The sequence below is a fragment of the Zonotrichia albicollis genome, chromosome 4, assembly GCF_047830755.1.
Source record: "Zonotrichia albicollis isolate bZonAlb1 chromosome 4, bZonAlb1.hap1, whole genome shotgun sequence".
Taxonomy (NCBI): Eukaryota; Metazoa; Chordata; class Aves; order Passeriformes; family Passerellidae; genus Zonotrichia; species Zonotrichia albicollis.
The window spans coordinates 24,798,221-24,825,478 of record NC_133822.1 but is presented as its reverse complement, the minus strand read 5'-3'; the positions used below and the strand labels follow the sequence as shown (position 1 = coordinate 24,825,478).

The following is a 27,258-nucleotide window of genomic DNA, read 5'->3' as shown; positions in this document are numbered from 1 at the left end:
AGTGCTGGTGCTGTACTGGGGATCAATCCAGGCTGAGGATGAGCAGAGGGAGCAGCCCTGGCAGAAGGACCTGGGGGCTGTGGGTGAGAGCTGGCCCTGCCCCAACGCAGAGCCCCCTGTGCTGGGCTGCACCCAGAGCCCCAGGGCAGCAGGGCAGGGGGGATTCTGCCCCTGTGCCCCTCTCTGCTGAGCCCCCCTGCAGGGCTGCATCCAGCCCTGGGCCCAGCACAGAAAGGACAGGGAGCTGCTGGAGCCAGGCCGGAGCAGGGACACCAAGGGGATCAGAGGATGGAGCAGCTCTGCTGGGAGGAAAGGCTGAGGGAATTGGGATTGTTCAGCCTGGAGAAGAGAAGGCTTTGGGGTGACCTCATTGTGCCCTTCCAGTGCCTGAAGGAAATCTACAGAGAAGATGGAGACTTGAAAGGGCCTGGAGTGACAGCAGAAGGGGGAATGGCTTCACACTGACACAGGGTAGGTTTAGATAGGAAAAAATTGTTCCCTGTGAGGGTGGTGAGGCCCTGGCACAGGTTGCCCAGAGAAGCTGTGACTGCCCCTGGACCCCTGGAAGTGTCCAAAGCCAGGCTAGGTGAGGCTCTGAGGAACGTGGTATAGTGGGAGGTGCCCCTGTCCATGGTGAGGTTTGGAACTGGATGACCTTTAAGGTCCCTTCCAACCCCAGCCATTCCATGATTCTATTATATCCCTTTGTTAATGCAATTCCCTGAGTCATGAGTAATACGTGGAGAAATGGATCTGCTGCCATCCACTGTGACCAATAGGCTTAGATAGGAAATTACTGACACTGTGGATTAGTAAAAGCTCAGTTTCATTAATCAGTAGCAATCACTTTACTGCTTTATAAAACCCCTACCTTAGCAAGGCATCATGATCCTCAATGAAACCCCAGGAGCTTCAAGGAAATTCCTCATTGTCTGAGCCTGACTAATGCTGCTGACTTCCAGTAAGAGCATACACAGACAAAAATATCTGCCAGACTGCAACCAACATTGAAAGTGACCTTCAAAATTAATACATTCAAGGAATACAGTTAGACATTATAAAATATTTTATTTTAATTTTTTTAAAAATACAAAATTCTAAAAATCATTTCCTTCATCATACTGCCATAGTGCTGTCTAGACTACATTAATGCCAAGACTTTAGGTATTAAAGAATTAAAATTATCACAAACCAACATCTCTGAATATAATACATCAAAAAGCTGGTGGCCAGATGTCACTCTGATTAAACAACATTAGTATTCAGTAGCACTTAAAAGATGCCTAGCAATTTGCAAAATAAAAACTCATCTTAACATGAGAGACATCTGTAATAAGAGTCCTCCAAAATGGATGATTCCAGGATGCTGCCACCCTTGCTTATCAGCAAAACCCTTTCCACAGTCTTTTCCTCTGTGTGGCACTTTGCCACTGACCATTAACTGCTGGTAGCACTGGGATGGAGAGGTTTGACTCTTGCCAGTCTGGAGAGCCCAAGCCTTAGGCAGTGAGTAGGTGACTTAACAGGAACACATTTCACCGAGGCATTACTGCTTCCTGAGGGAGCTGGAGATAATTTTGAAACAAAAAGAAGGTATTAGAGGTTTAAAGGAGGAAAAAAGTATCATATGACCGCTATCTTTTAATAGTTTTCCTAGCAGGACAAAAGAAGCATTCTGAAAAGGATGCAAAAAGGTCCAAAGCACAGGGACACATGGAAATCACTCACCAGGGATTCCTCCCTCTGGGAGCCAGTGCAGCAGGAATGGTGCACAGGTAAATTACCCAGCCACACACTGCAGCAACAATGGGAAACTGTTCCCAGTGTCCTGGGCATTTTCAGGCACTCCACAGAGAGACACTGAACACAACTCCAATGGGGAAACAAGGACTTGAGAGAAAGAAGCCAAACAGAAAGAACCATGTACAGAAAAGAAGAGCAAATATGAAGAAAAATCAAAGAATCAGGAGTCAGCAGCAGTATTCTCAAACACCTTGAGAACATAAAGCTTTTAAGCATTTTCTTTATTAGTGCAGCTAAAATACTCCAGCATTTATTTTTAATATTCTTTGTTTAGAACAGACAATAATTTAGCACATGCCAGAAATAAAGAAAGCTCTAAATAAGAGAGAAATGGACATGAAAGGATCTTTTGATTAAGGTCTGATCCCCACTTTGGAAAACATTTTGCAAATCCCATGCAGATAAAGTAGTTAAGCATAATGCTGCAAGTAAAACATAGATATAGCTTCTCTTCCTTTCTCTCTTTTTTGTTTTAAAGAAAATCTCTATAAAATTTATACATAGGGCAGGCATTTTCCTGGAATAGCTGAATAGCTTTTTTTTTTTTTTGGGAGAGATTGCTAAAAGCTTAAGTCAATTCATGTATATGTCTTATAGCTGCAGCCTCACCCATACCTGGTGGTGTCCATTTAGGCTTTCTGTCTGTGACAGGACTTGATGCATGTAGAGGCCTCCCAGCTGCTTCCAAGGGACTGGACATCACCTTCTGCCTTGGCTCAGAGTTGTTTTCCATTATCCAGGAAGGAGAAACTATAGGTGATGCTGGGATGGAAAAGAATGACTTTAGAAAGATGCTCTTTAGCAGAGAAATCATCACTTAAGATGACAGACCACTGCACAGCAGAAATAATGAGGATGGTACTAGCTGTCCCATCTTGAAGTTTGTAAATATTTACCCAGACACCTTGCCTGTTAGGGAATGACACAGACATGGATGCAGCTTGCTCTTCCAAAGATGACAGTCATAGCAAGGAAAGAAGGCAGGCTACTTGCTTTTTAAAATAAGCTTAAACAAAGCCAACAGTGAAAGCTCCAACACCTGATACAACCCAGAATCACTGTTTTGACAAAAACCCCAGAAAACAACTGCAAAAATGAACTGAGGATCTTTAAAGAGATGAAACTTTCCTGGACAATGACGGCAGAAGGAATTTCTCCTGACATACAAATGCAGAGAAGCAGTGACATTTTGCTGGTCTGGGAGTGAATAAGCTCCAGTGAGTAAATTTAGTGTGAAAGTGCAAATGAGATATCTTGAGTATGAGGGATGATGCTTCAGTAAGGGGGAGGGCAAGGGAAAATGCAGTCAAAGCAGCATGAATTTCACTAAAAATCCAAACTAAACATAATGCATCACATCCAAAGCACATGTAAGGAGAGGGTTTTGGTGGAGAAGAACTTACTGGGTACAGACTCTGGGTCAGAATCATCAGGATCATGGGCTCTGTCATCACTGTCAGCCACCAGTGACTTGTGATGTGCTGGGACTTTGGTTGCTGCTGTCCTTTGCCTCCCATCACCCTCAGGTGCATCCTCATCCATAACCCGATTGAGACCTACAAACCAGAAAGTGATTCAATCAGCTTAAATTCACAGTAAATTTATTTTCTTCCTCTAAAATGATTTGGTATCTGAGTGCCCAAAATTAATTTTGGTGATATGAAGCTATACTGTTCAGAAACATATCACTGACACCTGTTTTCATGTACTTCTCATTTTATTTTCTCATTGTCAAAGTTATCAACATTTATCTGTAATCAGGCAAATAAAATGAAGACCAAAAATTCACCAATCCACAGGTTTGCTCATTTTAAGACTGGGGCCAAATTTTTAATGAAAGAATTGACACATCCTTCAACTTTTATTTAAGATAAAGACCCTTTTTTCCACATCAACAACAACAACAAAATAAACCAATGGAAACAAAGAAGACATAAGGTATTTAAATGTTTTTTGTGAAAAGAGTGTGAGAACAACTTACCTAAAAGTTCACTGTCTACACTGCAGTTGGAAAAAGGAGGTCTCCTCTGTGCATTTTCTGACTCAATATTCTTACCTGTTTTAAGATCCAGGGGAAAAAATTTAAAATACTGTACAAAAACACATTATAAAAAGTAAAAAGAGCAAGAAATTAAAATAGCTGAAGTTTTTATCTGTTTCTAATCCAAGTATATATTAGGAAAATCTTATAGAAGAGTTACTTCTCTCACAGAAAAAATACCCAAGAACATAAGAAAACAGACAATACCTAGAAACTCTTTTGTCATGACATCTTGAAATAAAATATAATTTTCAATATATTTCAGTGTAAAATAAATTCCCATGTTCAAATTCACTGCATATAAATAAAGAGTGTTGCATGGAACTACAAAGTAACCTTGCTCTTCTGAATTTTGCACTTCTTGGGGATCAGAAGATTTTTCTTTGACAGATAAGGCTAAGGCAACTTCCAAATCTCTTTTATAAAGTTTCTCATCCAAGGATAACCTAGGGAAAGAATGACAACATGTTAAATAATAAAACAATTACATGAGTGTTATAGAACTATTTCTTGCTCAGTGAACTCTTTAAATTCAGATATTTGTGAAGAGATTCATATTTCAATACATTTTTATAGCATATTTTGTTACAAATATCACGTTTTGAAATTATTTAGACAAAATACACACTAACTTTTAAAGCACTCTATACTTTAAAGCATTGTGATTGTAAAACGGTGTATGTGTGCATATATATACATATATATAAATATATGAACTATTAACTGGCATTACTACAGAAAAAAAAGTGATTGCCTTTGTTTGAAATGCCACATCAAAATGTAATATTTAAACATTACTAATAAAAATTAGATTTCTCTTCTTCATTGGCACAGACTTTGCATCTTCCTTTAAATATGTTCTTTAAGAAAAAATCAAATTTGTCTTTATATTTCTCTGGTTTAGGAGTCCCTAAGAAACTCAGAATTTTTAGAGTTATCTGAAGGTGCATTAATACAGCTCAAAATCTTTATTACAGTCATGTAATTACTTGTTTGTTGTCAGCTGCTTAAAACTCTAGGGGAAAAGAAACCAAACCCAAATATTCTTATTAAAATCCAGTTTTACATAGAGTTGACCACATTTCTTACCTCTTACTAAGTGTCTGTGTCTGTGATGGAATCACTTCTTTGGGCTTTTTTGACTTCTCTTTTTTCTCCTTCTTTGATTCCTTGAGCTGTGTTCTGGACTTTTTGCTTGAAGGTGCAAAGTCTTCATCTGTTGGAAAACAGCAACAAGCTCTCATGAGTTTTCCTATATTCTTAAATTTCATCATTTTCATTGCACACTGAAAATATATCAAGATAACTTTTTCTGGAAATTAATCCTATTTTAAAAGAACACAACAACTGCACTATCCTTAGAAGTATTTAAAATGAAAATTCAACAGACTCTCTCTTACATGTGCTTTTATGTAAGAGGCAATTTCAAATTCTTGATGTACAAGAACATCTCACTTACCATCATCTTCCAAATCCCCAAACTGAGAATAATCAACAACTTTCTTGTTCCTGTGGCCAAAAAAAAAAAAAATACACTATCAATCCTTTCTGACTGAGCAACTTGATTTGGTAACACTTTTGGATAGAACTTGTTTGACAAGGAAAAAAAAAGCAATACATGTTCAGGTGGATAGAATCACAGACTCATGGACTATCCATGAGTTGGACAGGAATCACAAGGATCATCCAGTCCAGCTCCTGACCCTGCTCAGGACACCCCAGCCGTTCTACCCTGCACATCCCTGAGAGCATTGTCCCAACACCCTTGGAGCTCTGGCAGCCTTGGGGCCATGACCATTCCTGTTGCAGTGCTCCACCACTCTCTGGGGGAAGAACCTTTTCCTGATATCCACCCTGACCCTCCCCTGGCAAAGCTCCAGCTGTTCCCTGGGTCCTGTCCCTGGGCAGAGAGAGCAGAGATAAATCTGCAACCAATGCAACTGTACACAATGGCTCATTAGCAATAGCTTGTAGATTTTTTTAAAAGACTCCACACACTCTCTGGACAATTTGTTCAGTGCTCTGTCACTGCCCAGGACAGAAGTTCTGCCTCCTGTCCAGGTGGAACCTCCTGGCCTCAGTCCCTGCCCGTTCCTCTGGTGCCATTGCTGGGCCCTGGAGCAGAGCCTGGGCCCTGCTCGGAGCCCTCCTTGCACACAGGGACACCCAGGGCTGAGGGCCCCTCTCAGCTGGGGCTCCTCTCCGGGCTGGACAGCCCCAGCTCCCTCAGCCTTTCCCTGCCACAGATGCTCCAGGCCCTGAATCATCTCTGCAGCCTCCACTGGCCCCAGTCCAGGAGCTCCCTGTCCCTGCTGTGCTGAGGAGCCCAGGACTGGGCACAGCACTGCAGATGTGCCACACAGGACTGGGCAGAGGGGCAGGATCACTCCTGACCTGCTGGCACTGCTCTTCCCAGTGCACCCCAGGATTCCATTGGCCTTCTTGTCCCCCAGGGCACTGCTGGCTCATGGACAGCCTGTTGGCCACCAGGACCCCCAGGTCCTTCTCAGCAGAGCTGCTGGCCAGCAGGTCACCCCCAGCCTGTGCTGGTGCATGGAGCTGTTTCTCCTCAGGTGCAGAATCCTGCGCTTGCCTTTGTTGAATTTTAGACACTTCTCTGCCCATCTCTGCAACCTGTCCAGGTCCCTCTCAAGGCCTGCACACCACTCTGGGGTATCAGCCACTCCTCTCAGCTTTGTGTCATCTGTGAACTGCTGAGGGGGCATCAAACCCTTCTTCCAAATCATGGATGAGCAATTTAAACAATTCTGAGCCCAGTACTATCCCCCCTGCAGGGCTGCATCCAGTCCTGGGCCCAGCACTGCAAGGACAGGGAGCTGCTGGAGCCAGGCCAGAGCAGGGACACCAAGGGGAGCAGAGGATGGAGCAGCTCTGCTGGGAGGAAAGGCTGAGGGAATTGGGATTGTTCAGCCTGGAGAGGAGAAGGCTTTGGGGTGACCTCACTGTGGCCTTGCAGTGCCTGAAGGGAGCCCACAGGAAAGATGGAGAGAGACTCTTGACGAGGGCCTGGAGTGACAGGACAAGGGGCAATGGCTTTACACTGACAGAGAGGAGATTTAGATTGGGTACATGGAAAAATTTTTTCCTGTGAGGGCTAGTGAGGCCCTGGCACTGGCTGTCCATAGAAGCTGTGGCTGCCCCATCCCTGGCAGTGTCCAAGGCCAAGTTGGATGAGGTTTGGAGGAACCTGGGATAGTGGAGGCTGTCCCTGCCATGGCAGGGGGTTAGAACTGGATGGTTGTTAAGGTCCCTTCCAACCCAAACCATTCTACGAGAGAACCCAGGGGGACACCACTAATGCCAGGCCTTCAACACGACCCTGTGCCACTGATCCCGACCGCTCCGCTGGAAGAGAAAGGGGCCACCCTGGAATCCCGCAGAGGCCCCGAGGGGATCGGGCGAGCCCCGGTCCCTCAGCCCGGCACACGCACCTCCTGGCCGGCCGCGCCATCCCCGCCGCCGCCGGCGCCGCTTGGCGCCGTCGCCACAGGCGCAGCGCCGAAAGTGCCGCTGCGGACGCGCAGCTGCGATGACGGCAGCGGAGAGGCGGAACATCCCGGCTCGCCCTTCCCCGCGGCCCGGTTAACCCGCGGTTGCCCGCCCGGAGCCAGGTGAGCCGGGACGGGACGGACCGGGCACGGGGGGAGGCTCCCGGTGCCCGTGGGCGCTGCCGCTTGCAGCGGAGGGAATGCGGGCACCGGGAGTGCCCGGGGCGGGGAGGGCGCGGAGGGGCTCCCGCAGGCCGTGTCCTGCCGGCTTTGAGCCTGCGATTCCAGGTCCTCTTTGGAACACTCTATCAGCTGCCTCGCTGCACCGGGGAGCAGCAGAAAGAGCGTGGTCGGGTTTGTGTTTCCCAGGATTTCCCTTTGAATCCGCTCCCAGACAGGCCGGAACACCGCCTCGCATCAATACTGGTTGTTATGAAATGTTTTTGAAACGGACTTGTTTCGTCTGTGTCTAACACATAGGTTTGTTCACTGAAAAACCCACCCCCCCAAAAAAAAAACCAAAACCAAAACAAATCACCGAATCCTAAACCCGTGAATTCTGCTGTAGAAGTTTTTATTTTTATTGTTTTTTCTTTTCCTCGGGGTGTGGTTTTTAGCGCTGGGGAGGGTTCAGCTGAATCAATGTGTCCAGCTTTGTAGGGGATGCTAAAAACGGAGGCATGTGAATGAGCAGAGGAACCCTGTGGAGCGTAAAAATACCAGCACAGTTATCCCAGCCTGTATTTCACTCTACACAGCCCCCTTTGCATCTCTTTTGGCTTATTTTTAATGCAGGTTACAAAAAGACAAAATAAGCTCTTTCTAAAAATCGTTGCAAACATCCGCTCCCCCACTCCCCGGCCTTGCACCTGCAGAAAGGAGGAAATAAAATCTCTGTGCACTCTGCAGGATTTCAGCTTTTGAGGCATCCATGACAGAAGTCAAGGTTTTTTGGTTCATTTTCTATTTATCAGGAGTCCCATCTAGCCTGCTTCTGCTTTAAGTCAGGAGATTTTACACTGTATTTTTTAAGAGCAATTACCCAAGTTTATATATTGACACACTCAAATACATTTTAGAAGCATTTGATATTTTGGAAACTGGTATTTAATGCTTCAGTTCAAGATGCAAGTATTTGGAAGTCAAAACTGAGTATCTGTGAAAATTTGGGGAGTTAAGTATTTTTGGCTGTTAATTATGAGCAAAACCATGGCTTTTCATTACCATTTTGTACTTATGAGTTTACAAAAATGTAATTCTTGTTTCTTCCATTTCTGTTGCAGGAAACAAACTCAAGAGGATGAAACCTAATAAAGGAAAGACTATAACTAGAGAGAGAGACTATGTGTACAAATTCAGTGCTGGAAATGAACATTTTGTGCTTACAGTGCCTCTCAAATTCCCTGTGCAAGAGAATATCAGTCATTTGCATGGACGCCTGATGGTTCTGCACAATCTGCCATGCTTTATAGAAAATGGTATGAACTGATTTCTTAAATTAATCTCCTGTATCCTTGTCCACAAGCATCTTACAGCTTGCTCTAAGAAACCAAAAGAACAGTGTTTTACTGGAACAGTGTTTACAAAATTGGTTTTTAAACAGCAGGACATCAGAGAAAATTACTGTCAGTGCTAGCAAGGAAAAGGTTTTCAGGTGAAAAACTGTACTTACAGGTTTCCTGGGTGATTGTTGATGTGTTCTGTTGATGGACCATTTCTTCTTGTTTAATAGACCTGAAGCAATCTCTTAGTAAATTTGTAGAAGAGGAAACCATAAAAGATTATGACAGAGAAGCTGAGGTGGCTCTGGAAGCAGTGAAATCGGGAAAAGTAGACATCAACCAGCTGGCAGATACCTGGGCTAAAGCTTATAAAGAGGTAAGATTAAGGCTGGAAAGTTAATATTCAAGGCTTGCTTTGTGAGAGTATGTGTGTGTGTGCAATTACAGTTGTGAGGATGGAATCTTACACTAAAATTCGCTGCAATTCTTGCAGTTTTTTCTTTCTATCTGAAAGTGAGCATCAAGTCTTCATCCTACAAGTTCTTAGTCAAGTTTTTCTTAAATTTAATAGAGTAGAAAGATAGAAAATGGAGAGGCAAAAAATGGAGAGAGGCAAAAAATGGAGGTTTGTTCATTCAACAGTTAATACTCAAACAAAACATAGGCATAAGGCTCATGGTGGCTTAGAATTAAAGCAAGAGGTAACGAAGTGACACTCGTATCCTAAAACTCAGTAACAGTAATTAAGGTTAGAAGGAGAAAGTGTATAGTTGAGAGAGACTTTTCAGTTCATTTTTTGGGTTCATATTATTTAGGAAGGATTATTTAGGAGGCTTTAGTTGGAATAATGTCTCCAGTTTCACATGGGATCTTAAAAATAGTGGAATGCAAAAGAACTGGAGGAGTCCTAGTGAAAAGAAAAAATTAATGACAAGCCTGCAGTGTTTAAAGAGAAGTTTATAGGAATTGAATTTGTTTCTCATGAAATATAGAAAAAGGTGAAAAATCCCATTAAAAGCTTGCAAAATTGGCATTCTTGGGCTGTTCTTTGTTCAATAAAAATAGCTTTTCTTGAATCAGTGTTGTTGATGGAATTCTTAGTGACATCAGCAGTTAGTCATCCTCACTAGCAAAGCATTTTTGTTTGCACAGCTGGTGTTCTGGGCCTTATCTAAAATTCATCAGGTGCAAATATTATTGTGGATATTGCTGTTCTTTCCAAGCTGGTGTTGTGTGAAAATTGGTAATTCCTTACTGTAGTCCAAGCCTTAATGATTCTGACTTTAGTTGCTTTGAAAGATAAAGAATGGGAGAGGAGAAAATTGAAAGCTAAAGTAGAATGTCAGGAAGCTTAAATTAGGGAAGATAGTTTATGTATGGTACAGGCTGTGTGTGGGCCCCCGTGGTTTTACACCACCATTATGAGGGATCTTTATATGTCCTAAGAGGTATCTTATCCTTTAAAATCTCTTACCTTTTCTTTAGACAACATTAGAACATGCCAAACCTGAAGAAACCAGCTGGGATGAAGATTTTGCAGATGTTTATCATGATCTGATCCATTCTCCAGCTTCTGAAATGCTGTTAAACCTGGAACACAATTATTTTGTTAGCATTTCAGAATTAATAAGTGAAAGGGACGTGGAGCTGAAAAAGCTACGTGAAAGGTATTACTTTTTTTATTATTTAGGTTCTCCTTTCTCTTATTAAGTAGGGGTACATGCCACTGGGTGTGTAAATTCTTAGGACAACATGTGTAGCTTGTATTTGTCTGTGTAAACCTCAAGTCAGACAACACTTGGCTGGCACAAGGGTATTTAGAGCAAGGGGGAATGGCTTCAAACTGAAAGAGTGAAAATTTAGATTGGATATTAGGAAAAAATTCTTTACTCAAGATGTGGTGAGGCCCTGGCACAGGTTGCCTGGAGAAGGTGTGGCTGCCTCATCCCTAGAGGTGTCCAAGGCCAGGTTGGATGGGGCTCTGAGCAACCTGGTCAGGCAGAAGGTGTCCCTGCCCATGGCAGGGGTTGGAATGAAATGAGCATTCATGTCCTTTCCAGCCCAAACCATTCCATGATTCCATGATGTCATTAGGGTCAGCTACCTTATATTACTTTGGTAGCCTTCTATTATTTTCAGTGACTGAGGAGTATATAAGTTTTGATTTTCAGAGAGCATTGAGTTTGGGCACACAGTTTGTGGTACTTGGGAGTGGGGCTGTGACCCAGCCTCATCCCAGTGGGCTACAGCTGTGACAAGCAGGTGAGCAGCATTGAAGGCAATGAGGCATGGAATGCCCAGGTGTGCTGATCACCAAAGGGAACAGACGGTGCAATTCATGTAAGGTAAGGTGAGGGGTGTGAAAAATTGGGCTGAAAGCCAAGATGAGCAGATGTCTGTAGCTTTCTAGTGATGTTACTCTGTATGGGTTGAAACTTTCTGAAATGGTATGGTGGCACTCTGAGTGCCATGGTCATCTCAACTGTGACGGATGCTGTGACACATTTAAGTCCAGAGTTCTGGAATAAGCTTGCATAGCTGCAGGTGACTCCTTTGTCCACAAGAGGGAACACGTTGAGTGTGGATTTTTCTTTTTGTGTCAAAGTAACTCCAGTAGGTCTGGTTTAGCATTCTGAGTAGCAATATTCCTCTTGAGCTGTGTGTGTTTAAGCTCACCCTAGACAGTGCAAAATCACTTCATGCTATGGTTTCTAATGGACTGAATTGTATGTATTTCTAGTTTGAGGGTCGATGTTGCCAGTATGGTGTTAGCAAATCTTATTGCTGCTATTGCCTCTTCTTAAGCATGCGTACAGAAGAGCAGTATTGTTGTAGAGTTCAGGTGTACTGTGGCTGTGAATTGACTCTGTTGGAATTTATCACATCCCTGTGTTGGTGGCAGCTGAGACTGTCCCAAATGAGGGTAAATGATGTTCTGTTTACACAGGGGCTGACTGACCTGACCCTTAAGGCCAGTTTGTTTTGTGGATTTTCATTGCTAAATCTGTGACTGTTCATTCTGTCAGTAACAAACAACCAAGTTTGTGGTTTTATCACAGCAAAAGGTGTTCTGCTGCCAGTCTTCTGAATTCTGTGTTTGCTTCCCTTTCAGGCAAGGGGCTGAAATGGATAAGGTGATGCAGGAGCTTGGGAAGTCACTGACTGACCAGGATGTGAATTCCTTAGCAGCTCAGCATTTTGAGTCTCAGCAGGTAACTAGAATATGCCCTGCACATAATCACCTTAAAAAGAACACCCACACCACTCAAATTATCACTGCTCTCCTGTCAGGATTTGGAGAACAAATGGACCAATGAATTAAAACAGACTACTGCTATCCAGAAGCAGGAATATCAGGAGTGGGTGATAAAGCTTCATCAAGACCTAAAGAATCCCAACAACAGCTCAGTCAGGTATTTAATTCCTCTGTCATGCTGAATTTCAGCTGAAATAGTTCAAAGTATTTGTGTTTACATAATCTTCTAAGTAGGGTACTATAGTCCTATTTATTAGGATATGATAATATCTATAAATAATTTGCTTAGGATAATCAAAGGCAAATAGACCATCATAAAGAAATATGTATAATTTCAGGAGTTTCTTCATTGTGTGATGTTACAACATCTCTGTACCAGAAAGTGTTGTAATGCTCTAAAGTACAGCTTGACATGAGTGGAATTTCCTTCTGTTTTACCTTCCTCTCCTATATCTGTCTTTAACACTGTTTCACAAAGCTTTCTGTTACCACCTAAGCATGTTCTGGAGAATAATGGTGCTTTAAAAAAATGGTAACAATGGTTTGAATTAACAGCCCTCTTTTTCCTTTCTGTATGTATGTCACTGGACAGCTAAAAAATGGAATTTTTTAGCGTGAACACTTGTGGAGAGAGTTGAATGAGAAGCTTTCCTCTGTTTAAGGAAATGGCAGGGAAATTAGAATTTTTAAATTGGGTGGGATCCTTATTCTTTATCACTAGGACACTGCTGCTTGGCAGTTGAAATCAGTAGAATTGCTTGCAAGTTTATAAGAGATCTTTGGAAGTGAGGCACTTTGTAAACAGAAACTTCTCACTAATGCAGCGACAAATTGGATGCTGTTCTTTCATGTATTAGGAACAGTATTTGTTGTTTCACTACCAGACAGTTGAATTTAGGGAAAATATTAAAACTGATATCTGAAATGTTTCTGGGAGTTTGAACACTGTGGAACATTTGAGAAGGTGGTTTTTAATTTCCCGTTTTGTGTGGGAAGAAGAAAAGAAATGCTTTATTTGATAACTTGATAAATAAGGTTTTGGCTGCTGTAAATAGGTTGAAGAGAACTCTTTTTGTTTTCCTTTTATTCCTACATTCTTACTATGTTATAACTAGGTATTGTGACTTATTTTTAATTCTCAGTCTTGGAATGCTTTACAAATGGGCTAAATAATGTAAATCTAACAGTGAAGTTTCCTCTTCCTGCTGCCAGGAAGGCAAAGGTGAAACCTCATGAATGGAACTCGTGCTCATAGGTTTGATCTCTTGGTTTCCACAGACCAGCTGAGAAAACTTGGGATAACTTTCCCAAAGTTGTTGGTCTTGAATAAAAATTAGGATTAACTTTTTGGTACTTCTCTAATTATTTCAGTGATGAAATTAAAGTTCAGCCCAGCCAGCTGAGGGAATCTGTGGAAGGAAATGGGAGAATCTATGAAGAGCAGAGGCTGTTAGAAGAAAGCTTTACTATTCATTTAGGTAAGTGGAGTAAACCCAAGTAAATTAATAATGTATCCAAAGCAAGTATTATTTACACTATTTAACTCTCAATGTGTATAATCCATAGTTTGGAGTTGTTTTGTGTTTGTTCTTTACATGTGTAAGAGAACAGTATAAACTGTATCAAGCAATGTCTGAAATAGGTGGAAATCTTAATGGAAAATATTCTAGAAGTAAATTTTTACCCATTTTGGTTGGGTGACTCATGTGGAAAAGCACAGCAACAGCAAAGTATATTGCCTAAAAATGATGATTTTACTTTTCTTACATGTGGTAGAAAAATGTGTTTATGAAATTCACTTCCTGTGATCAGTTGACAGCAGAATAGATACTTGCAATTTGTGTTTTTGTTTGTGCAGTAGAGTCTTCTTGAGCTGTTTTCAACATGTTATGTTGTGCAGGAGTGGTTTAGGTCACTTAAAAAATCATCAGCAAAGGCATCAGACTGAGGAAGTTTGATACAAATTTGCAAAAGAGCAAAAAGGTTCAAAGGCAAGGTTCACTCTATTACTATGTAGATAAAACACAGAGAGGAAAACTGGATTATAACCAAATCTAAAATGATTTAGGCAGAGATGGGCAGCAACAATCCTTCCCAGTATCACAAACTTGGGAATTTGCAAGCTCTGAGAGGCATTTCTGTCAGAGGGAGATGCTGGTGCAGCCTGCTGTGGTGCAGGAAAGCTCCAAGGAAGTCCCTTAGGACCATGGTCCATAGGGTCGTGAGATGATTGCCTTGAGTCATTTGGGAAATGTTCATCTTCAGGTTGAATTGCTGGAGATTCCAGAGCTCCAGCAGCAGTGGTGCTGTTCCCCTTGGGCCATGGGTCAGCTGGGGATGTTTCCAGGCTGTTAGGGGCTGACTGATGATCTCTTTCCCTCCAAGCAGCTCCCACTTCAGCCACACAGCAGTTCCTGGCGTAGCCAGGAGATCCTTCAGCACCCAGCTCATAGCACAAATGCTTAGGCCTAGCAGGAGTTCCTGAGCTTGTGGAGTGGTTCTGGGAAGGGTGGGAAGGATGCACCACTACCCATCAGTATTTCATCCCTAGCCCTGCAGTACTCCTCAGGAGGAATTGCTTCACAGAAAGGGTTGGAAGGGTCTGCCCAGGGAGGTTTGGAGTCCCCATCCCTGGAAGTGTCCAAGGAATGCCTGGACATGGTAGTCAGTGAGCTGGTGACACAGTGGGGATTGGGCACAGGTTGGACTTGATTTTGAAAGTCTGTTCCAAGCTTAATGATTCTGTGATTCTGCAGTGGGAACAAGGCTCATTTCAGGCATGGGCAAGCCTTGCTTTGTGAGAACACTGCATTTTCATTGCTACTTTGTGAATTGCTGATCTGTCTGTAAAACTGAATGAGTGGCTGAGAACTTCCTCTGGGTGTTACTGGTTACAGCTCCCTTCCAGATTTTAGGGAAGCACTTTGTGCCCTTCTTTTTCAATCTGAGTCCTGAGTTTATGTTGTATTGCACTAAGTTAGTCTTCCACTGGGATTGAGTCACGTGTGCTCTGTGCAGGAGCTCAGCTGAAGACCATGCACAACCTGAGGCTGCTGAGAGCTGATATGTTGGATTTCTGCAAACACAAGCGCAATCAGCGCAGTGGGGTGAAGCTGCACAGGCTTCAGACTGCCATGTCCCTCTACTCAACCTCCCTCTGTGGCCTGGTGTTACTGGTGGACAACAGGATCAGCTCCTACAGTGGAATCAAAAGAGGTGAGTCTTCTAATGGGAGGCATTGTCAGGGAGAATGAATAAAATAATAAATTAGAATAAAATCTGGCTGTCTTTTCTCACAGAAAGAGAGAAAAATATTCTTTGTAAAATTAAAATTCAGTGGATGGCAGTCATGTTTTGCATATGGTATGGCAAAAGGGTAACAAATGCAAAAAGAGATATGGATGAGGATGGAGGATAGTGTTGTGCTGTTATCTCTCATCTCTTCCCTACATTTTGTGTCTGAGTAACAAACAATATTGAAGAGGACCCCTCAATATTGATTTAGACAAATTTATTATAGGAGTTTTTGACTCTTTTAATACCAGATTATCACAATGAAACCTATTTGCAAAAATGAAAAAGAAGTATGCCCAGCTTTTAAAGTGATAGGTAAATATATAAAAATACCATGTCCTTTTGATACATGAATTCTGTTAAAAATGAACAGTAGGAATATGACTTCCCTACTTCTGGAAAGTTTGATTAATTTGATTAATTTGAATTGAGTGTCTTTTGAGCAAGTAGGCACTCTGATGGTGTTTTCTATCAAGGTTAACCAAAGAAACTTCTGTTTATTCCTGGTTGACTATCCCATTTCTGTCTTGAAGTTTAATACCAAAATTAGGAGCCTCATCCCCAATGGGTTACAGGGGTTCTGCAGGACAGGGAACAGCATTGAAGGCAATGAGCCATGGAGTGCCCAGGTGTGCTGATCAATCACCAAAGAGAACAGAGGGCACACAGGGGCAGTGCATGAACGTGAGGGGTGTGAAGGCTGGGCTGAAGAACAAGAAGGAAGGATGCTTGCAGCCCTCTGAAGTGATCTGGTGTTACTCTCTATGGGCTGATGCTTAAAGCCTTTGGAAATTTTATGGTGGTACTCTGTGTATGGTGGCTGTTTCAACTGTGACATCAGCTGCTAGAAATACACTTGGAATGTCTTTTTTTGACTATTACTTGTCATTATTCTTGCATGCCATAAAAAAAAAGCACAGTGGTGCTTGATATTTTCTGGAAATAGTTGGAGTCAGGCTTGTAGCAAGAAGGAGAGGGAAGTGTACCAAGAAAAACTGCAATTGTGTTTGTTGATTGGTGTTGATGGTTTCCAAGTAGTTCAATTGTAACAGTATTATTTTGTACTTGTACTTATTTTGCAGGTACTTTTTAACTGTTTGAATAGTTAAATGAATAACAAAAGGAGAGTATCTGGTTTTATGAGAGAAGACAGAAATTTAAATAGTGCCATTAAACACAAAATTGCATCTTGTAGCCACCAATTAGGTCCTGTAGCCACAGTAGAGGGGAAAGTATTGAGACCATGTCACAATCTGTCAAATAAAATCCTCAATAAATTTTGGAAGAGGAGTCCAGTAGGGCTTTATCTGCTTTTGGAGAGTTTGCCTTTATAGCTGGATTTACTTCATCAGTAGAGTAGAATTACATAAGGTTACTGAGCACAACCTCAGGGCATGCATTTCAATCTTATTTTTTTCCTAGATTTCGCAACCGTTTGCCAAGAATGCACGGATTTCCATTTTCCTGGAATCCAAGAACAACTTGAAATTGTCCAGAAGGTTGTACTTAAGGCCAGAGCACAGCGTAGCAGCAAGACAAAAAGACACCACGGTCAGTGACAACCAAAATTACCCTCCTTGAAATAGAACAGTGGTCAGAGGGATGTTTGTGGGCAGGGCAGAGTCCATGCCACTCTTCTGCAGTTATTTCATCTGTAAAATGGAATGTTTGGGTTCATCAAGAAACTGTGTGAAATTCACAGAGAATGTGGTGTTTGGGTGTTGTCTTTGCTGCTCCTTTAAAATGAATCAACATATAAAAGTTACATTTTAACTGCATGGGAAGTACATCAGGCCATTCTGCTTTCCTGAACTGCCTGTAGCAGCACAAGCTTTATCTGTCTTTACGTTTTTATTGCCATTTACATTTAAATCTCTAAAAATTGCAGAAAAAGTTTATTACTTTTCCCCCCTTACTTTAAAGTGAATGCTGAAAACCAAATAAGAAATAGACTAAATGTGTATTTAGCTCTCTTATGCTGGCCAAAGTTTTGGGAATGGTTTTCCTTACATTTGTGTTTGCAAGTGGCTGGGAAATGCTCTGACCACATGGTGTTTAGGCAGTGTAGTTGTACATCATGTAACTTTGGTTTCCCTCCAGAGAGCTACTTATGTGATCTAAATGCATCTAGAACATGAACAAATATGAGTACACAGAAAAACAAGTTCCCTTGAGAACCTGCATATTGCTGCATCTCAAGGGAAATGGTGAAAGCTGGTTTTATGCTGCTGATTTATGTAAATCTCTTAGGAACAAATTTGTTTAAATTTGTTGAAATTAAAAGAAAGTGATAGCAAGATACTATGTGAGTGTGGGGGCAGCTTTCAAAGATTCTTGTTATGTCTGAGAATACTGTTTGCTGTTGTCCAAATGAAGAAATATCATGGGATGGTAAGTAAGAAAGGCAGGGATTTGAGGTAGGATTCAGTTTGGGATGTGTTGAAGACAGCAAAAACTCTTCTACCCATCCCCCTTGCATTTTGAGGACTTCATGGTCAAAATTCAAGCCAGATATCAGTACATGAACCTTTTCATGCCCAAGTGTAATTAACAGAGGATATGATTAATATTTGTTCCATGTGTTCTTACGCAGAAAACAAAATCAGTGGGAATGAAGATAAATTAAAGAATATCGAACGCAACCAGTCGAACATTTTGCCGGGTGAGTTGTGTGGCATTGACCCCAGTCTTCCTGAAGCAAATTGTGTTTTATACATCCACATTTTTAGCTCTAAAGTCAGAACATAAATTTTAACCTGAACCCAAGCTGACCTCAATCAGAGGAGAAGGATGTTCCTGTGGCTGAGGCAGAGAACTGGGTGTCAGGACATCTGGTTTCTATTCCCAGCTTTGCCACTGCATCACATGGCGTGGGGCAAATCACTTCTCTTTGCCTAAAATTTCCTTCTGGAATTTGAGGATGAAAAAAAAAAACCCTCTGAGCATCTTGTGGGAAAGATAAAACTTCAATGCTATCAGCTAATTTTACTTGTGAAAATGGCTATATGTATATCACTGCTGTGGCACAGAAAAGCAGTTTTGAGTGGATTTTTTAACTTTCAGAAATCCCTTTCTCAGGGGAAGTATCTCTTCTGTGTATATTGTGATGTTTAGTAAGGAAAGCTGCTGTTGAATTTGAAGATGAATATGCAGTTGGGGAAGGAGTTAAGTCCATACAACCTGTGGTTGAGTGAGGGCTTATTAAAATTGATTTTAATAAGCCCTCTTAAATATTTTTAGAGGGAGTGTACTGTAAATCAACTTGGACCAGATAAATCCAGGTGTCTTGTAGCAGTGTAGAGTGTGTTACTGCTCGTAGATGGTCACTGCTGGGGATTCCTGCCTGCTTTGCAGTCATCCAGAAGGAGTACAGGCCCATTCTGCAGCTGTTCCAGTTCAAAGAAAAGATCTTAACTTCAGTGGCCAGGGGGAATAGGTTTGAAGGAAGATGTTTATTTGTAGACTGAAACAGTGGGGGCATTGCACACCTGCTTTTCCATTGACTGTACTGTAGACTTTAGATCTCCAGTGCAAAGGACCGATGGAGAGACCTGGATTTCACTGCCTCTCACCTTTGATAAATGAATACTAAATCTAAAAATACCTCCAACAAGATGTCTTGGTTCCTTTTTTCAAGCAACTCTGTAACTCACCTTCCCACTACTCTGAATTATTTGAAATTCTAATGGTCACTGATTCCCTTGTGTTCCAGTGCCATATCTCAGTTGTTACATAACCCACTATCTTTTTCCACAGGCTCTGTGCATCCTTTATTTGAACCCATCCTTTTTTGGCCTTTCCGCCTCCCACATCTGTCTGCAATTCTGTGCTTGCATTGTGTATTTTGAGTATTGCACCTCCTCTGGGTTTGTTTTTCTGTTTTGTGCTATATAGAGATCATATCCTGTACTGGCACTGTTATGGCTCATTACACCATGTGGCCATGATGCCACTGGAACTCATCAAAGCAGGGGAGAGAGTGTGGGATGGATGTAAAACAGTGACAGTCCAAGGGATTTTAGATCTCCTGTGTATGTCCTCATACTGCTGTATATTTGTATTTGCCTTTTATCTTTCTTACACTTCCAAACAATTGGATTTCAGTACAGATCACTACCATGATTTCTTCCCTTCCTGCTTTGCCTTATTGTGCAGGAGAGTTCTACATCACAAGGCACTCAAACCTCTCAGAAATCCACGTTGCCTTTCACCTGTGTGTGGATGACAACGTCAGGTCTGTGAACGTGACCGCCCGGGACCCGGCCATCATGGGGCTCAGGAACATCCTCAAGGTCTGCTGCACACACGACATCACCACCATCAGCATTCCCCTCCTGCTGGTGCATGAAATGTCAGAAGTAAGTAAATGGAAATGTTTGGGCTTGTTTTATATCCTTGGATTTTTGCAGATGGTGAGTTTCATGCTGATATAGGCCAAATAGGGTGGTTTTACTCACTCACAGACCTCTGCCACACCACATGGTGCTTGTATCTACATGGTGACCCAAAGTAAGGAGATAGATTAAAATCAATTAAAAACATCTCAGCCAGCTGAATCACTCAAAGTTTTTATTCCCACTCTTCCTTTTGGACAATTCACTTCCTAGATCCATCTCATGCAGTGGTACAAGTCTTAATAGAAGATGGGACTACACAACTGGAAGCTCTTGCTTAGAAACTCTTATCTTCAGAGTTGCTGATGCAGTAGAGATACCAGATCCCCTCTTTTAATTATCATTATCTGTAAACATTGAAATTAACTTTTGGGAGCAGCAGAACTGGCAAAGCTTGGCTTAGAGTTCTGTAAACCTTCTCCCACCTCAGCCCTACACAGGAACAACCAAATTTCACCTTCACTTTGACCTGTCTCCTTTACTGCCTAATTTCTGTCCCTGTTCCCTCTCTAAGTCCCCTCAAATACTGGCTGGGCAAGAGGCAGCATATTGCTGATGCTCTGTGTTCTTACTGTGCTGAGTTTTGTGTTTTCTTCTGCAGTGAGACTCTGATGTAGGGCTCGTCTCTCAATCAGCTGTAAGATTTCTCAGGGCACAGCAATTTAAAACTATTGGCAGCCTCTTTTCTGTGTCACACCTGTCTCACTGGGAAGAAAAGGGGTGGGAAGGCAGGGAAAGAAGTGATGGGCAGGGAGTACAGCCATATGCCTCCTATCCTGAAGAGCTGTAAACCTAAAGAAATGAGAAAAAGAAGATAATTCTGTCATCCATGCAAGGATATCAGTAATAATTACAGTCTGTTGGAGAGGTTTCTGTTTTAAATAACCCTTTGATTTTTCACTTTTAGACTCAATGTTGCCTTTCCTTTGTGGAAAGTGGCTGACTCAGATAAATGCTCGCCAGTGGATTACCTTTAACAGTGACAGGTTTTATAATAGAATTTACTGGAACACAGAGTAGAAGTCGTCCTTTTTTGCAGGATCAGGGTCTATCATAATGAAAAGGTAAAAAGACAATAATGAAGCTTCTAAAGGATGTTTCCATACATAAAAGTAGACGTTTAGGAACAGATTAGATTATTTATGAAAATTTTCATCTGTGGTACTAAGACCTTTCTTTGGGCACAAATACAAGTAATCAATATGCAGGACAGCAGCCTGGGTCACTCAGGGGACCCAGTTGCTGTGTTTCAGAAATTTATTAAATATACCGACCTTTTTCTTAATCAAGGTGCCACCTGATTATGTTCTTCTGGTTTTTGTTTTCTTTAAACCTGGCTAGTTTTAGCTTCTGTTTGCATATCTGTATTTTAAACTGCAAATAAAGCACACGACCAAGTGTTCAACATGCCTTGAGATGTGTGAAACTGAAGAATTAACTTCTTGTCTAGTGCTGGATTCTTAAAAGATCCTGGTAAAACGATTTACCTTTTGTATTAAGATTTTAAGTCTTAGCAGAGTAAGCAGAAGGTGAGCTGGGTGGTAACTGTGTGTGTTTAGGCACAACTGCTTTGTATGACTTGCATTAGCAGCTTGCTTATTACAGTGCTTGGCAGCTGGCTGACCTGCTTTGAAGCACACAAATCTGTAACTCCTTGTTGAGGGAAAAGTGAGTAATGACAGATTTCTGAAAGTTGCCCTGAACTCGGTGCCTTTGGCAGCCACAGTTCTGACTCTGCATTTACCACCCACAGAAGAACATTTTTGTGAGGTGGTTAACCAGGAGCCCAGCTGCAGAGATGTTTCCATGCTTCCTTGGACAGGCATTCATTAGCAGTGTTCTCTGTGCTGTTTCCAAAGGTTTTCTCCTAATGTAGATGGATGAGTGGTTTTATAGCCTCAGAGAAGTAATTACAGTATCACAGACTGCTTTGGGTTGGAAGAGACCTTAAACTCATCCTGTCCCATCACCTGCCATGGGAAGGGACATCTTTCACTCTCCCAGGTTGCTCCAAACTCCATCCAGCCTTTCCTGGAACCTGTGCCAGGACCTCATCACCCTCCAATCTAAACCTGCTCTCTGTCAGTTTGACTGTATTGATCTCAAAGAAGCTGTTAGATTTCATTATTTCTATGAAAAAAAAAATCAAGAGTTCTGTTTTCCTTTGTTTTTCTTATGGCAAGAACAACCAAAACAGATTTCTCTTAAATTAAATGAAGGAAGGAAACTTGATTTGATACCTGAGAAAGGCAAAAGCAGGCAAGTTTGATTTCAAGCCAAGTGAGGTGTTACTGATCACTGGAATCTGCTATAAACTGGGGAATGAAATGGCTCTAACAGCAAGGCATAGCTAAAAATGCCAGAGCTGGCACCCTCCCTTGGTAGCTTCAACATTGCTGTTGTCCACACAGCAACAGTGACAAAAATGTGACTCTTTAGTGATCTCAGTGCAGTTGTCTCTATTACCATAAATTAAGACAACTTTTTTTTAAAGTAGAAATGAAAGAAGTGTAAGCTGTGTAACAAATATTTATGAACATGATTTATGTCCATAGAGAGGTTATGATGGGTGTATTGATCTCAGATGTTTCTCATCTGAGTTTCCTGGCTTTAAATTTTCATCTACTCATCCAGTGTTTAGGATTTGCACAGATCCACCAAGTTAAACACCTTGCTAATTCTTACTGAAATTACCCACTGAAGTTTAGTTTGAAATATTTTTCCACATGATGTATGTGGACTTTACTGTTTTACTTACTTGATTATGACATGGTTCTGCAAAGACCCAAGCCCTAAGCAGCCCTATGTAGTGAGCCTATAATAAATTAAATGAAAATAAAATCAAAAGGATTGCAGCATATATTTCTCACTGTGAAAAATATGTGAAAGACCAGTGAAGCTGGTCTCTCCTCCCCCTCCTTTTTTTTTCTAAATGAGTGAAAGAAATCTTAATTTGACAAAATGATTGCATCTTAAAAAGGGTTGAAGTGTCTCTTCTAGTGAAAAACACCCAAAGTTCCAGGTGGGTTTTTTTTTTAACTTTCTTGAATGCTATTATTCAAAACTCCCTCTAAGAGGTTGACTGTTTGCTTTTTTGCTTTCTGATGTCCTTCTCTGTATTTTGCATTGTTGCTTAGCTGGTCCTTCATTTCCACACCAGAGAAAACTCATGGTGATGTGGTGAATTCATGAGAACTTTGGTGTGTAAGATGGATTAGAATTGAATCACTGCTATGTCATTTTCAGTTCTTGTGGCTTGCATGGAGCAACATCTGTTATCTCCCTGGATGCCCACAAAACTTAATCTCTGTTCCTCTCAAATAGTCCAAAGAATGGTGTCATATCCTGCTGTGTTGATCAGTCTGTTTAAGGCTCAGTTCCCATCACTGATTGCTCAAGGTGCTTCTGAGAGAGAATGTTCTTCTCTCTCTCTGAGAATGTTTTTTACTAAGCCAAAGCAGTGATCAAAACCAGCTATAAACCTTACTTGTGACAGAGAGCACACGTGAGCAGATGAATTATAATAAACACTTAAGTGTTGCTTCCAGAATGCTTAAAAATTAAAAAAGTCAAAAGGCAACCACAGCAAAAGTACAAATCCAAACTTGTCCATCACTGTTCTGATTACTGTGGTGTATACCCTAAAAGCAGCACGTGATTATATAATGAAAGATTTATGAAAAGATATTTCAAACTTACCCAGGTTTTAATATACAGTGTATTTTGGGGGATTACAGGAGATCCTCCAGCCTGAAGAGGAACTTTGGCTTTCAGTAGTTGTTTAATTAAGCCACACATCCAGTTTATCAGTTATATTATCGCTGGCCATTCTTAGATAACCTTGCCTCTCACATAACTTTCTTTAATCCTGAAATTAAGCTTTCTGATAACAACAGATTGCACTGTGTGTTTGACATTGCAAAATAGAGACTGGCTTTAGTGAATAGAAAAATATGTAAAGCTTAAGTTTGAAAAGGTACTTAGAATGATAAGTCAGTTTCTATATCTATATTCCTGTATTCAGAGTAGGAAGTGCTCATCTTCATGTTGAAGAGTACACCAGAAACAAACAGATATTGTTTTCTTCTTCCTGAGAAATGTTTGCAGTGAGTCATTCTGTCTCTGATGGAATTACATCATCATGGTGTAATTGGCTTTCTAGCATACAGCCAAAAAATGTTTCATGAACTTAAATCTTATTTAGCCCAGTGCTTGTACCATATCTTAAACCACTGTGCTTTTCATGTCATGTTTTGTTATTTAAGTTTAGGTAAGGATTTGCTGGCTGCTGCTATCTGCAACTCCTTCATCAGATGCAGATGATTTGTTTGTTCTCACTCTTACCATAAATGCATCTAAAGGAGGAAGGGCTTCTTCCAGTTCCAGTATTAGAGAGAGAAGGTTGTGGGTATGCCAAGAAATATTAAACAAAATCAAGAAATTAGAAGTCATCATTGTGCTTTTAAGATGTGATCAGGAGCCTGCCTTTGATTTGCTGAAGCATGAACCTGACAATTATCAGTTGAACAGTAGACTTTTTCTGGAGCTCCACAGGGGAATCAAACAGCCCAGTTTCCAGTGGGTTTGACAATTTTTTTATTGGACACCTCAGTTTAGAAATGTTTAATATTGTTCTGACACTGGCTGTCCTAGCAATAAGGAGTGGTGGTGCTTTTATGGTCGCCTGTAAGGTGTGTACACCTGCCTAGAATGTTCTGAAAACTAGGTCCCAAATCCTTCTTCCAAATTATGTTCTAGGGCAAAAAATGTATTGCTTTCAATAATTTCCCTGCTATTCGTGCTGTTAAGATTTGTGGGGCATTGAGGCTTTTTATTTCTTCATTTAGGAGATGACCATTCCATGGTGCCTGAAGAGGGCAGAGCTCGTGTTCAAGTGTGTCAAAGGTAGGGGAGTGGAGCCCCAGTGGGGTCTGGGGAGCCTGGCCAGAGCAGGGACATGAACTCATTAAAGGGCTGGAGCAGCTCTGCTGGGAGGAAAGGCTGAGGGAATTGGGATTGTTCAGCCTGGAGAGGAGAAGGCTTTGGGGTGACCTCACTGTGGCCTTGCAGTGCCTGAAGGGAGCCCACAGGAAAGATGGAGAGAGACTCTGGACAAGGGCCTGGAGTGACAGGACAAGGGGCAACGGCTTCACACTGACAGAGAGCAGATTTAGATTGGATATTAGGAAAAAATAGTCCTCATGACTCAGCATGGTTTTCTGTCTTTCCAAGTGTTGTTTTTACTTTCTGCATTTTTAGAGCTGCACTTAAATAGTTGATCCAGTCACTTTCTTTCAACCACCTGCTTGAGGAACCTCTTCCTGTAGTAACTGACCTTTAGTAGTTCACAATGGATATATCATCTATATCATCCACTTCTATTAAACAAGTATTTTTCTGAGTGCCCTTATTTGCCACAAGAGGATTCCTGTGGCCTTTGGTAGTTCATTACTTCAGCAATAAATTAGTGCTGAGCTTTTTCCCCATAGAATCATAGAATTGTTTGGGTTGGAAGGGACCTTAAAGATTTCAACCTCCTGCCATGGGCAGGGACACCTGCCACTATCCCAGGTTGCTCAGAGCCCCATCCAGCCTGGCCTTGGACACTGCCAGGGATGGGGCAGCCACAGCTGCTCTGGGCAACCTGTTCCAGGGCCTCAGCACCCTCACAGGGAATAATTTCTTCCTCTTATCCAGTCTGAACCTCCTCTCTGTCAGTGTGAAGCCGTTCCCCCTTGTCCTGTCACTCCAGGCCCCTGTCCAGAGTCTCTCTCCATCTTTCCTGTGGGCTCCCTTCAGGCACTGCAAGGCCACAATGAGGTCACCCCTGTTTCTCAGTGAAAAGAAGCCATGGAAAGAACTCCTGGCACACTGTTTGGAGCAACCCTCACTTCTGCTGTGCATTACTGTGCTGCACAGAAGGACTGATAATTCTGTCCTCAGTGTAGCTATTCTGCAGAATTCATCACTAGATTTTTCTACATTTCATTCAGATTGCCCAGGTCTGATTTAAAGGTAGTTGAGGACATCCCTAATTAAGGCAGTTCCCACCCTACTTGAGTCTGAAAGCTCCCTCACTGCCTGCTCATGCTGTAACTGCTGGGGAGTGTTACACAGGTTATCCAGACTCTGTCAATGCTGCTTTTTTAGGTTTCATGATGGAAATGGCCTCGTGGGATGGAGGAATTTCTCGGACTGTACAATTCCTGGTACCACAGGTAGGTGAAACCAAAGTCATACCCAATCTAGGAGCCTGCTGGTAAGAAGTCACATGTCAGCAGATCTAGTTGTAATTTTTTTGCTTTTGCCTGCCCCTTTTGAGAGAGTTTAATTTAATCTGTTTGGTTTTGTTTCCTTCCCTATAAAAGAGGAGTAAGGGTGGGTTTATAGTTTTGAGTACCCAGTAGTATTTTCTGAGAGGATGCTAAAATTTCAAACTGGGAAATTCACCTTTACAAGTAGTGAATGCATCACCTTTGGAAAAGGTACTTTTTTCTGTTAATTACTTAATTACATTTTTCTGTTAATTACTCCAGTGGTCTAGCCTTGTGTTACATAACTTGAGTTGTTTATTGGTCATATTGTCTAACAGCATGGAAAGCTGCAATGCAGAAAGTTCAGTCATGCTTTCACAAAAAAAAAAAAAATTACTCCAGGTATTTGAAGTTAGTTCTGATTTAGATTCTGAAATTATTTAATTTGGAGTTCTAGCTGATCTTCAGAAACAGGAAGATATCCAAAGATGCCCAGCATGAGGTTTGTTCTAAAAAGCAGTAAAAGTAGAATTAATGTTAGGAAATGAGTGACATGTATTTCTTGACAAATTAAAAGCTGCTGAGCAAGGAAGAAGCCACAAATAAATTCCGGATTTGAAGTTAGTCTTGAAATGCAGAGAGGGGTCCTGTAGATAACAAGCAGCACTGTCCTGCTTATGTTTGGCAGAAGTAATCAATCCCTGGAACAAGAAATCTATTGGAAATGGTTATGTGGGTGTCACATAAATATACAGCCAGTTTTTTTAGGTCAGTCTTTTAACTGAATTCAGTCAGATTATAACACAGTTTGAAAATTATTTTTGTTGTCTTCTGAGTAGCAGCAATTCTCTTAAATACCAAGAAACAAAGTTGAGAGAGACTTAATTCTTCCAAACTACAAAAAGACAAAGCTTACCTGTGTGTTGTTTGTTTTTTTTTTCCCCAGACAATTTCAGAGGAAATGTTTTACCAGCTGAGTAACATGCTGCCACAGATCTTCAGAGTGTCCTCCACACTGACTCTGACCTCCAAGCACTGATTTCTGTGTGGCACTAACCTGTATCCTGTAGGCAGAGGAAGAGACTTAGGAGATTCTGGACTAGGACGTCTCTTTCTTATGGACTCACGACCCCAAAGTGGCATTTGTTGCAATTTCAAGAATTGTGTTGTAATAAAAGATAAATGTTGTCTGTTCTTGGCTGGTA

General features: G+C 41.7%; 2 protein-coding genes across 5 annotated transcripts; one reads left to right on the top strand and one right to left on the bottom strand.

Moving 5' to 3' along the window:
- Positions 1-1,043: 1,043 nt before the first annotated feature.
- On the bottom strand, positions 1,044-7,412 carry RAD51AP1 (RAD51 associated protein 1). 2 transcript variants are annotated; one of them, XR_012579945.1, is made up of 9 exons: positions 7,297-7,412; positions 5,304-5,353; positions 4,934-5,060; positions 4,181-4,290; positions 3,785-3,859; positions 3,207-3,359; positions 2,419-2,565; positions 1,729-1,890; positions 1,044-1,565 (listed from the first exon to the last, which is right to left on the bottom strand). XR_012579945.1 is itself a non-coding variant. In XM_074539150.1 (8 exons), the coding sequence occupies exons 1-8, from the start codon at positions 7,314-7,316 to the stop codon at positions 1,438-1,440; spliced, it is 810 nt and encodes a 269-aa protein (XP_074395251.1). In that variant the 5' UTR covers positions 7,317-7,412; the 3' UTR covers positions 1,044-1,437. The 2 variants fall into 2 exon arrangements, 1 of the variants encoding a protein (XP_074395251.1); XM_074539150.1 differs by lacking the exon at positions 1,729-1,890.
- On the top strand, positions 7,329-27,258 carry FERRY3 (FERRY endosomal RAB5 effector complex subunit 3). Of its 3 annotated transcripts, none has more exons than XM_074539147.1 (14): positions 7,329-7,476; positions 8,637-8,831; positions 9,086-9,231; positions 10,341-10,522; positions 11,968-12,067; positions 12,147-12,268; positions 13,483-13,589; positions 15,130-15,327; positions 16,828-16,956; positions 17,999-18,067; positions 19,561-19,763; positions 24,647-24,704; positions 25,950-26,017; positions 27,000-27,258. In XM_074539147.1, exons 2-14 carry the CDS (start codon positions 8,654-8,656, stop codon positions 27,090-27,092), a joined length of 1,653 nt encoding a protein of 550 aa, XP_074395248.1. In that variant the 5' UTR covers positions 7,329-7,476; positions 8,637-8,653; the 3' UTR covers positions 27,093-27,258. The 3 variants fall into 3 exon arrangements, with proteins under 3 accessions (XP_074395248.1, XP_074395249.1, XP_005482855.2); XM_005482798.4 differs by lacking the exon at positions 7,329-7,476 and adding an exon at positions 7,538-7,833; XM_074539148.1 differs by lacking the exons at positions 24,647-24,704; positions 27,000-27,258 and having other exon boundaries at positions 25,950-26,016.